Genomic DNA, 12,760 nt, shown 5'->3' on the forward strand with positions numbered 1-12,760 from the left:
AAAACCACTACAATATTGTAAAGTAATTATCCTCCAACTAATAAAAATAAATAATAAAAAAGAGCTCCACCCACAGAAAAGCATGAAAATCATAACCTAATTTTAGTATATAATCTATTATCTCTTTTCTTTTTTTGTTTGCTTATAATCTTTCATTTTTTTCTCCTTAAAAATGCTTAATAGAAAAATTTCAAATATATATAAGAAAATGGAAGTCTCTTTCTACCCACATGCCCGAGATAATAATTTGTTAATAATTTGTTGTATATTTGTGCAGACATTTTCCCTCAAATAGTGGATGACCTCTTTGAAATCATAGTTTTTTTAATCAAACTACCCAGTTTAAAAAAAAAAAATTCCCATTGATGGTGAAGCCAATAAAGATATATATTTATTTGGTGAGAACCATGCTGTCATGCATGAGTCTTTCGTTTACTCCTAAACATAATGAAATTTCTGGGCTCTCTTCTTTTTATTTTTTTAAATTTTTTAATTTTTTTTATAGCAGAAGGCTTTTACTGAAGATATCATAAATAGGTAGCAATGGAGAAATTATTTTAAATTCAGAAAATTTCCTAAAATCTCTTTTACTTATATCTCTCTATCAGACTCTAGACCAGCTGGCTCTTCTATTTTCTTTGAGGTCATTACAATGTTTTTAGGAAGCCATTATATAGGATTATTTTAAGGTTTCAAGAAAGAATAGGGATTTTCAGGGGTTAAACCAACACTGGACTTAGAAATAAAAATCCTTGCATTTGAGCTTCCAAAAAAAAAGAGAATAAACTGATACAAGTAATATGACAAATATGATATAGATATAATGTAAATTAAATATTTATTTAATATATAAATTAAATATATCAAATTATATATTATTGAATTTTATTTTATTTTATTTTATTTTTGCTATAAGCTTTTTTTTTCAATTTATTTTTATTAGTTGGAGGCTAATTACTTTACAATATTGTAGTGGTTTTTGTCATACATTGACATGAATTAGCCATGGATTTACATGTATTCCCCATCCCAATCCCCCCTCCCACCTCCCTCTCCACCCGATTCCTCTGGGTCTTCCCAGTGCACCAGCCCCGAGCACTTGTCTCATGCATCCAACCTGGGCTGGTGATCTGTTTCACCCTAGATAATATACATGTTTCGATGCTGTTCTCTTGAAACATCCCACATTCGCCTTCTGCCACAGAGTCCAAAAGTCTGTTCTGTACATCTGTGTCTCTTTTTCTGTTTTGCATATAGGGTTATCATTACCATCTTTCTAAATTCCATATATATGTGTTAGTACACTGTATTGGTGTTTATCTTTCTGCCTTACTGCACTCTGTATAATGGGCTCCAGTTTCATCCATCTCATTAGAACTGATTCAAATGAATTCTTTTTAATGGCTGAGTAATATTCCATGGTGTAATGTACCATAGATTCCTTATCCATTCATCTGCTGATGGGCATCTAGGTTGCTTCCATGTCCTGGCTATTATAAACAGTGCTGCAATGAACATTGGGGTACATGTGTCTCTTTCAGATCTGGTTTCTTCGGTGTGTATGCCCAGAAGTAGGATTGCTGGGTCATATGGCAGTTCTATTTCCTGTTTTTTAAGAAATCTCCACACTGTTTTCCATAGCGGCTGTACTAGTTTGCATTCCCACCAACAGTGTAAGAGGGTTCCCTTTTCTCCACACCCTCTCCAGCATTTATTGCTTGTAGACTTTGGGATAGCAGCCATTCTGAATGGTGTGTAATGGTACCTCATTGTGGTTTTGATTTGCATTTCTCTAATAATGAGTGATGTTGAGCATCTTTTCATGTGTTTGTTAGCCATCTGTATGTCTTCTTTGGAGAAATGTCTGTTTAGTTCTTTGGCCCATTTTTTGATTGGGTCATTTATTTTTCTGGAGTTGATCTGCAGGCATTGCGTGTATATTTTTGAGATTAATCCTTTGTCTGTTGCTTTGTTTGCTATTATGTTCTCCCAATCTGAGGGCTGTCTTTTCACCTTACTTATAGTTTCCTTTGTTGTGCATAAGCTTTTAAGTTTCATTAGGTCCCTTTTGTTTATTTTTGCTCTTGTTTCCAATATTCTGGGAGGTGGGTCACAGAGGATCCTGCTGTGATTTATGTCAGAGAGTGTTTTGCCTATGTTCTCCTCTAGGAGTTTTATAGTTTCTGGTCTTACATTTAGATCTGTAATCCATTTTGAGTTTATTTTTGTGTATGGTGTTAGAAAGTGTTCTAGTTTCATTCTTTTACAAGTGGTTGACCAGTTTTCCCAGCACCACTTGTTAAAGAGGTTGTCTTTTTTCCATTGTATACCCTTGCCTCCTTTGTCAAAGATATGGTGTCCATAGGTTCGTGGATTTATCTCTGGGCTTTCTATTCTGTTCCATTGATCTATATTTCTGTCTTTGTGCCAGTACCATACTGGCTTGATGACTGTGGCTTTGTAGTAGACCCTGAAGTCAGGCAGGTTGATTCTTCCAGTTCCATTATTGTTTCTCAAGATTACTTTGGCTATTGGAGGTTTTTTTGTATTTCCATACAAATTGTGAAATTATTTGTTCTAGTTCTGTGAAAAATACTGTTGGTAGCTTGATAGGGATTGCATTGAATCTATAGATTGCTTTGGGTAGTATAGCCATTTTGACAATATTGATTCTTCCAATCCATGAACACGGTATATTTCTCCATCTGTTTGTGTCCTCTTTGATTTCTTTCATCAGTGTTCTATAGTTTTCTATATATAGGTCTTTTGTTTCTTTAGGTAGATATACTCCTAAGTATTTTATTCTTTTTGTTGCATTGGTGAATGGCTTGTTTCCTTAATTTCTCTTTCTGTTTTCTCATTGTTAGTGTATAGGAATGCAAGGAATTTCTGTGTGTTAATTTTATATCCTGCAACTTTACTATATTCATTGATTAGCTCTAGTAATTTTCTGGTAGAGTCTTCAGGGTTTTCTATGTAGAGGATCATGTCATCTGCAAACAGCGAGAGTTTCACTTCTTCTTTTCCTATCTGGATTCCTTTTATTTCTTTTTCTGCTCTGATTGCTGTGGCCAACACTTCCAAAACTATGTTGAATAGTAGTGGTGAGAGTGGACACCCTTGTCTTGTTCCTGATTTTAGGGGAAATGCTTTCAATTTTTCACCATTGAGGGTAATGCTTGCTGTGGGTTTGTCATATATAGCTTTTATTATGTTGAGGTGTGTTCCTTCTATTCCTGCTTTCTGGAGAGTTTTAATCATAAATGGATGTTGAATTTTGTCAAAGGCTTTTTCTGCATCTATTGAGATAATCATATGATTTTTATCTTTCAATTTGTTAATGTGGTGTATTACATTGATTGATTTGCAGTATTAAAGAATCCTTGCATTCCTGGGATAAAGCCCACTTGGTCATGGTGTATGATTTTTTTAATATGTTGTTGGATTCTGTTTCTTAGAATTTTGTTAAGGATTTTTGCATCTATGTTCATCAGTGATATTGTCCCGTAGTTTTCTTTTTTTGTGGCATCTTTGTCTGGTTTTGGAATTAGGGTGATGGTGGCCTCATAGAATGAGTTTGGAAGTTTGCCTTCCACAGCCTGATACCAAAACCAGACAAAGACAACACAAAATAAAGAAAACTATAGTCTAATATCACTGACAAACATAGATGCAAAAATCCTCAACAAAATTTTAGCAAACAGAATTCAGCAACACATTAAAAAGCTCATACACCATGATCAACTTGGATTTATCCCAGGGAGGCAAGGATTCTTCAATATATACAAATCAATCAATGTGATACACCATATTAACAAACTGAAACATAGAAATCATATGGTAATCTCAATAGATTCAGAAAAAGCCTTAAACAAAATTCATCACCCATTTATGATTAAAACCCTTCAAAAAATCAGCATAGAAGGAATCTGCCTCAACATAGTAAGGCCATATATAATAAGTATACAGCAAACATTATTCTCAATGGTGAAAAACTGAAAGCATTTCTCCTAAGATCAGGAGCAGGACAAGGGTGTTCACTTTCACCACTATTATTCAACATAGTTCTGGAAGTCCTTACTACAGCAATCAGAGAAGAAAACAAAAAAAAAAAGGAATCCAGATCAGAAAAGAAGAAATAAAGCTCTCACTGTTTGCAGATGACATGATACTGTACATAGAAAACCCTAAAGATACTGTCAGAAAATTACTAGAGCTAGTCAGTGAATCTAGCAAAGTTACAGGATACAAAATCAATGTACAGAAATCATTTGCATATCTATATACTAACAATGAAAACTCAGAAAGAGAAATTAAAGAATCAATCCCCTTCACTGTTACAACAAAAAGAATTAAATATCTAGGAATAAGCCTACCTAAGGAGACAAAAGAACTGTACACAGAAAATTATAAGAAACTGATGAAAGAAATCAAAGATGACATAAATAGATGGAGAGATATCCCATGTTCCTGGGTAAGAATAATCAATGTTGTGAAAATGAATATACTACTAAATGGAATCTACAGATTCATTGTGATCCCTATCAAACTACCAATGGCATTTTTCTGGTATTGTTCAGAACTAGAACATTGTATTGTTCTGGTATTTGTTCAGAACTATAACAAAAAATTTCACAATTCATATGGAAACACAAAAGACCCCAAATAGCCAAAGCAGTCTTGAGAAAGAAGAATGGAGCTGGAAGAATCAACCTTCTGAAAGGTTGTTGCTGAACCCACGAAAAGACATCAGGATTCTTGGCCTCCATAGGAGAAGAATTCAATCCAGAGCCAGAGACAAGGCTTAATTGCTCAGAGCTTCTGTGCAATAGAGTTTATTAAAATATAAAAGGGATAGAGAAACTTCTGACACAGACATCAGGAGGGGGCAGAAGAAACATTACTTTGTCCACACAGGTCCATCTAGTCAAAGCTATGACTTTTCCAGTAGTCATAAATGGATGTGAGAGTTGGACAGTAAAGAAGGCTGAGTGCTGAAGAATTGATGCTTTCAAACTATGGTTTTTGGAGAAGACTCTTGAGAGTCCTTTGAACTGCTAGGAGACCAAACTCATTAATCCTAAAGGAAATAAATCTTAAATATTGACTGAAAGGACTGATGCTGATGCTGAAGCTGAAGCTCCAATACTTGGACCACCTGACATGAAGAGCTGACTCATTAGAAAATACCTTGATGCTGGAAAAGATTTAAGGCAGAAGAATGGGATGACAGAGGATGAGATGATTGGCTGGCATCACCAACTCAACAGACATGAATTTGAGCAAGCTTTGGGAGATGGTGAAGGACAGTCCATGGGGTCACAGATGCTGCAGTCCATGGGGTCACAAACAGTCAGACACAACTGGGCAGCTGAACAACAGCAACATCAGGGCAGCCCATAATCAACTCTACTGAGTTGCTGTTTGGTCATGGATACTTCCCTGGTGGCTCAGATGGTAAAAGTGTCTGCCAATAGCATGGGAGACTATGGTTTGATCCCTGGGTCAGGAAGATCCCCTGGAGAAGGAAATGGCAACCCACTCCAGTACTCTTGCCTGGAAAATCCCATGGATGGAGGATACAGTCCATGGGGTCGCAAAGAGTCGGACACGACTGAGAGACTTCACTACTCATCATGATAGAAGGTATTGAGAACTGGGAAAAAACAAGACATGCATCACATTTTACGAGACAAACATAACTACCTTGGTTTTCATGTCTCATGCCCTATAAATTCATCTTTGTCTTTGACCCTCGAATTTTATTCCTTGCTCTCAGTATGAAAGCATTTCAGTTTAGTGATACATTTTTTGCCAAGAACTAAATATTTAAATGCCACAGCCCCTGGTTTCTTCCTCTCATATCTGCCTGTGCATATCCACAATATGCAATCCCTTAAAAATACCCTCTGTCACTTTTTCATACATGGTTGCATAACATTCTTTCCTCCATATCCAATCTGATAGGGTTTAAATTAAAGATTTCTTCATATCACTTAATGACAAACCAACCTCCGCATTCCTCAAGAGAGTGCTCTCTGTCACGAAGATCGTATAGACAGAACTGAGAAGGTTACATTCCACCACTCTCCACACACATCCCACTTTATCCACTAGCAAAAATGGGTAAGCCAAATCCACATAGTATTAAAGTCTTCAAGAGCTGAGACCACAAAGAAACCAAGAGAAAATATATCCAGATTTGAATGGATTCCATTAGAATTAGCAGAAATTAGAAACATGAGGAACATAACATGTGGAAATTTGTTATATCTGTTCATGCAACAACTGCAGGTTGTCCTGATGCTGATGGAGGGACTCTCCTAGTGTATCAAACCAGGGGTCTATGTGAGACAGCATGACTGGAAGCTGTCAAGTCAGGTCTGCAGAAGTACCCAGTGGAGAGGAAAGCCTACCAATTTCTAGTTTATTTCCAGGGATTTTTTTGTTGAGATCATGTTGGTGCAGTGAATCTGGGAATATACAGCAAAGCAGATGGACAAGACATGACCATTGAAGGGTTTGGAGCACAAATTCATTATAGAGGATGAGGCCTGTGTGGTGGGCAGGATCTGAGATGCTCTCACTGTTTTCAGCTCCTGGTTTTAATTCCGTTGTGTGTTTCCTCCCACTGACTGTGAGCTGAAGTAAAGAGATGAAAATATGTTTTCTTTAGAGACAATTATTAGCTCTGAAAATGGAAAGTGTATCACATCATTGGTCTAGACCTCATGCTCCATAGATTTCATAATTGATACAATGGATTTCAACATGTCAAAATTACACATTGAGTGGTAAGTTGAGAAAAAAGTTCTGAAGTTATATTAAGATCCTGCATCTTGGAGGTAAGAAGCAAGAATATGTAGAATTTCCTCCTGAGATGAAAAGGGACCCAGACCTTTCCCAGGACATTCACTTTTCTCCTTTTCCTTTTCCATTAATATTAACAAGTCCCCAGAGTTTGGGACAACATGGACCAACTGGCTAATTGTGATCTGTGAGCATTGAGCCCTAAGGTCATACCATTAAAAACAATTAGCCAGTGCCTCCAGCTCATTAATTTGCCTGTTCTAGTACTCTGGCTCCACACTTATGTCCCCATCCTTTGTGGGAACCTGCATCAGAATGTCCAGCCTGAGTCTGTCTTCCTGCCCATCCTGAGGAGGGACCCTAAGACTTCATCACACACCAGGCAGGAGAGGGACAGTGAGTCTGTGCTTCTTGGTCATGCTCCAGCAGAGATGCAGTCCAGCCCAGTAAGTGCTGAAGGAGACAGTGAAAGTGAAGGGAGTTTGGGAGCATGATTTTTTCCACAACAAGACAAACATGACAGTTGGGATATAGAGACGGAGATGAATTGATTCTTGTTGTTCAGTATATCATTTGTGTTGGATTCTTTTTGACTCCATGGACTGCAGAATGCCAGCCTTCCCTGTCCTTCACCATCTCCAAGAGCTTGCTCAAACTCATGTCCCTTGTGTAGGTGATGCCATCCAGCCATCTCTGCACAGATTGTCCAACCATCTCTCCATCCTCTGTTGTCCCCTTCTCCTCCTGTTTTCAATCTTTCCCAGCATCAGGGTGTTTCTAATAAGTCAGCTATTTAAATCAGGTGGCCAAAGTATTGGCACTTCAGCTTCAGCATCAATGACTATTGACTAATGACTATTGAGGACTATTCAGGACTGATTTCCTTTAGGATTGACTGGTTTGATCTCCTTGTTGTCTGTCCAAGGGGCTCTCAAGAGTCTTCTCCAACACCACAGTTCAAAACCATCAATTCTTTGGCGCTCTGCCTTCTTGATGGTCCAGTTCTCATGTCCATACATTACTACTGGAAAAACCACAGCTTTGACTATATGGACCTTTGTTGGCAAAGCAATGTCTCTTCTTTTTAATATGCTGTCTAGATTTATCATATCTTTCCTTCCGAGGAGCAAGCATCTTTTAATTTCATGGTGCAGTCACTGTCCACAATGATTTTACAGCCCAAGAAAATAAAGTCTGTCACTGTTTCCGTTGTTTTCCCATTCATTTGCCATGAAGCAACAGGACCAGATGCAATGATCTTAGTTTTTTGTATGTTGAGTTTTAAGCCAGCTTTTTTATTCTCCTCTTTCACTTTCATCAAGATGCTTTTCAGTTAGCCTTCACTTTCTGCGTTTAGGGTGATATCATCTGCATTCTGAGGTTATTGATATTTCTGTTGACAATCTTAATTCTAGCTTGTGCTTCATCCAGCCCCGCATTTTGCATGATGTTCATGGTGAATGTAAGTTAAATAAGCAGGGTGACAATATACAGCTTTGACGTACTCCTTTCCCAATTTGGAACCAGTCCATTGTTCCATATCTGGTTCTAACTGTTGCTTCCTGATCTGCATACAGGTTTCCCAGGAGGCAGCTAAGGTGATCTGGTATTCCCATCTCTAAGAATTTTCCAGTTTGCTGTGATCCACACAGTCAAAGGCTTTAGCATAGTCAATGAAGCAGAAGTAGATGTTTTTTGGTATTCCGTTGCTTTTTCTACATTCCAACAGACATTGACAATTTGATCTCTGGTTCCTCTTTTCTAATCGCCAGTCCAGGTTCACTGCATGATACAGGGTGCTCGGGACTGGTGCACTGGGATGACCCAGAGGGATGGGATGGGGAGGAAGGTGGGAGAGGGGTTCAGGATGGGGAACACATGTACACCTGTGGTGGATTCATGTCAATGTATGGCAAAAACCAATACGGTATTGTAAAGCAATTAGTCTCCAATTAAAATAAATAAATTTATATTAAAAAAAATAATAAATCCAGCTTGTACATCTACATGTTCTCGGTTCACATACTGTTGAAGCCTAGCTTGAAAGATTTTGAGCATTGCCTTGCTAGCCTGTGAAATGAGTGCACTTGTGTGGTAGTTTGAACGTTCTTTGGCATTTCCCTTCTTTGGGATTACCTTTCCCTGATGGCTCAGATGGTAAAGAAACTGCCTAAAATGCATGAGACTCACGTTTGATCCCTGGGTTAGGAAGATCCCTAGAGAAGGGAATTGCAGCCCACACCAGTACTCTTGCCTGGATAATGCCAAGGACAGAGGAGACTGGCAGGCTACAGTTCATGGGGTCACTAAGAGTTGGACACGACTGAGCAACTAACACTTTTAACATTTCTTTGGGATTGGAATGAAAATTGACCTTTTCAGTCCTGTGGCTGAGTTTTCCAAATTTGCTGGCATATTGATTGCAGCACTTTAACAGCATCATCTTTTAGGATTTGAAATAGCTAAGTTAGAATTTAAACACCTTCACTAACTTTTTCAGAGTAATACTTCTTGAGGCCCATTTGACTTCACATTCCAGAATGTCTGGCTCTAGTTGAATGACTGCACCATCATGGTCATTTGGGTCATTAAGACCTTTTTTGTACAGTTCTTCTGTGTATTCTTGCCTTCTCTTCTTAATATCTTCTGCTTCTGTTAGGTCCATACAGTTTCTGTCCTTTACTATGCCCACCTTTTCATGAAATATTCCTTTGGCATCTATAATCCTTCTGAAGAGATCTCTTGTCTTTCCCATTCTATTGTTTCCCCCTATTTCTTTGCATTGTTCACTTAGGAAGGCTTTCTTATCTCTCCTTGCTATTCTTTGGAACTCTGCATTCAGATGGTTGTTTATTCCTTATTTCCTTTGCTTTTTTTTTTTTTTTTTAATTTTTTATTAGTTGGAGGCCAATCACTTCACAACATTTCAGTGGGTTTTCTCATACATTGATATGAATCAGCCATGGATTTACACGTATTCCCCATCCCGATCCCTGCTCCCACCTCCCTCTCCACCCAATTCCCCCGGGTCCTCCCAGTGCACCAGGCTGGAGCACTTGTCTCATGCATCCCACCTGGGCTGGTGATCTGTTTCACCATAGATAGTATACATGCTGTTCTTTTGAAATATCCCACCCTCACATTCTCCCACAGAGTTCAAAAGTCTGTTCTGTATTTCTGTGTCTCTTTTTCTGTTTTGCATATAGGGTTATCGTTACCATCTTTCTAAATTCCATATATATGTGATAGTATGCTGTAATGTTCTTTATCTTTCTGGCTTACTTCACTCTGTATAAGGGGCTCCAGCTTCATCCATCTCATTAGGACTGGTTCAAATGAATTCTTTTTAATGGCTGAGTAATATTCCATGGTGTATATGTACCACAGCTTCCTTATCCAATCATCTGCTGATGGGCATCTAGGTTGCTTCCATGTCCTGGCTATTATAAACAGTGCTGCGATGAACATTGGGGTGCACGTGTCTCTTTCAGATCTGGTTTCCTCAGAGTGTATGCCCAGAAGTGGGACTGCTGGGTCATATGGCAGTTCTATTTCCTGTTTTTTAAGAAATCTCCACACTGTTTTCCATAGCGGCTGTACTAGTTTGCATTCCCACCAACAGTGTAAGAGGGTTCCCTTTTCTCCACACCCTCTCCAGCATTTATTGCTTGTAGACTTTGGGATAGCAGCCATCCTGACTGGCGTGTAATGGTACCTCATTGTGGTTTTGATTTGCATTTCTCTAATAATGAGTGATGTTGAGCATCTTTTCATGTGTTTGTTAGCCATCTGTATGTCTTCTTTGGAGAAATGTCTGTTTAGTTCTTTGGCCCATTTTTTGATTGGGTCATTTATTTTTCTGGAATTGAGCTTCAGGAGTTGCTTGTATATTTTTGAGATTAATCCTTTGTCTGTTTCTTCATTTGCTATTATTTTCTCCCAATCTGAGGGCTGTCTTTTCACCTTACTTATAGTTTCCTTTGTAGTGCAAAAGCTTTTAAGTTTCATGAGGTCCCATTTGTTTATTTTTGCTTTTATTTCCAATATTCTGGGAGGTGGGTCATAGAGGATCTTGCTGTGATTTATGTCGGAGAGTGTTTTGCCTATGTTCTCCTCTAGGAGTTTTATAGTTTCTGGTCTTACATTTAGATCTTTAATCCATTTTGAGTTTATTTTTGTGTATGGTGTTAGAAAGTGTTCTAGTTTCACTCTTTTACAAGTGGTTGACCAGTTTTCCCAGCACCACTTGTTAAAGAGGTTGTCTTTTTTCCATCCTTTGCCTTTTGTGTCTCTACTTTTTTCAGCTATTTGTAAGGCCTCCTCAGGCAACCATATGCCTTTTTGCATTTCTTTTTCTTGGGAATGCTTTTGATCACTGCCTCCTCTACAATGTTACAAACCTCTATCTATAGTTCTTCAGGCACTCTATCAGATCTAATCCCTTGAATCTATTTGTCCCTTTCACTGTATAATCATAAGGGATTTGATTTAGGCCATACTTAAACAGCCTCGTGGTTTTCCCTACTTCCCTACTTTCCCTACTTCCCTACTTCAATTTCCCTTTCTTCAATTTAAGTCTGAATTTTTGAATGGATACAGTGGTACATGCCATTTTCTCGTTATCTTTCTTCCAAACTCTTTTCTTCTTCAAAGGTGTCCAAGATACATACAACCACAGAATATAACACAGAATCTAACCAGTGTCTCAGAATTCTTCCTCCTGGGCCTCTCAGATGATCCAGAACTGCAGCTTTTGCTCTGTATCCTGTTTCTGTCCATGTACCTGGTCACTGTGCTGGGAAACCTGCTCATCATCCAGGCCGTCACCTCTGACCCCCACCTCCACACCCCCATGTACTTCTTCCTCTCCAACCTCTCCTTGGCTGACATTGGTTTCATCTCCGCCACGGTCCCCAAGATGATTGTGAACATCCAAACTCACAGCAGAGTCATCTCCTGTGAAGGCTGCCTGATTCAAATGTCTATTTTTATCCTTTTTGGAGGCATGGATTGTACGCTTCTGACTGCTATGGCCTATGACCGGTTTGTGGCCATCTGTCATCCACTGCACTACACAGCCATCATGAACCCACACTTCAGTGGCTTCTTAGTTTTGGTGTCTTTTTTTGTTAGCCTTTTGGAGTCCCAGGTGCACAATTTGATTGTGTTACAACTCACCTGCTTCAAGGATGTGGAAATTTCTAATTTCTTCTGTGACCCTTCTCTGCTCCTCGACCTGGCCTGTTCTGACACTGTCACCAATAACATAGTCATGTATTTTGTTGGTACCATCTTTGGTTTTCTCCCTTTATCAGGAATCTTTTTCTCTTATTATAAAATTCTTTCTTCCATTCTGAGAATCCCCTCAACAGGTGGGAAATATAAAGCCTTCTCCACTTGTGGCTCCCACCTTGCAGTTGTTTGCTTATTTTATGGAACAGGCCTTGGGGTGTACCTCATATCAGCCATCTCACAATCTCCCAGGAAGGATGTGACAGCATCAGTGGTGTACACTGTGGTCACCCCCATGCTGAACCCCTTCATCTACAGTCTTAGGAACAGAGACATCAAAAGGGCCATGTGGAAGCTGCTCAGCAAAATAATCTCATCTTAGTACCTGTGCCATGCATTTGGACTGTATAAGGTTAAAAAATGTAGCAAAATTAACATCTAGACCTAAAAATTCCACCTCTCTCAGGACATCATTTCTGTAGCCCTTATGGCTTCACTTCTCTTCCTTAACAGCTTAATTATTACTCATTTTTTTAGGTCCTTATCTGACCATTTGAGAGTTCTATTGTCCTTTATACATCATATTCACTTTTTGACTGAATATTGTTATATCTACAGAGATTTTACAGTTTATAATTGGTAGCTCAAGCATCCTCAAAATATAAATAATTCCCTTTCATTTATATATTACCATATGTAAAATAAATAGCAAGTGAGA

At 38.5% G+C, this 12,760-nt stretch overlaps 1 protein-coding gene across 1 annotated transcript; it reads left to right on the forward strand.

Moving 5' to 3' along the window:
- The first annotated feature begins 6,122 nt into the window (after positions 1-6,122).
- Positions 6,123-12,424, forward strand: LOC133062763 (olfactory receptor 7E178-like). The gene is made up of 3 exons (XM_061152156.1): positions 6,123-6,126; positions 7,075-7,256; positions 11,387-12,424. The coding sequence occupies exons 1-3, from the start codon at positions 6,123-6,125 to the stop codon at positions 12,422-12,424; spliced, it is 1,224 nt and encodes a 407-aa protein (XP_061008139.1).
- The last annotated feature ends 336 nt before the right edge of the window (positions 12,425-12,760 follow it).

Source organism: Dama dama, chromosome 9, assembly GCF_033118175.1.
Source record: "Dama dama isolate Ldn47 chromosome 9, ASM3311817v1, whole genome shotgun sequence".
Taxonomy (NCBI): Eukaryota; Metazoa; Chordata; class Mammalia; order Artiodactyla; family Cervidae; genus Dama; species Dama dama.

Bases quoted from the DNA above. Each gene is read 5' to 3' on its own strand.
- LOC133062763 (XM_061152156.1), top strand. The intron at 7,257-11,386 runs GTAAGTGCTGAA...CTTCAATTTAAG, and splicing joins CAGAGATGCAGTCCAGCCCA to TCTGAATTTTTGAATGGATA.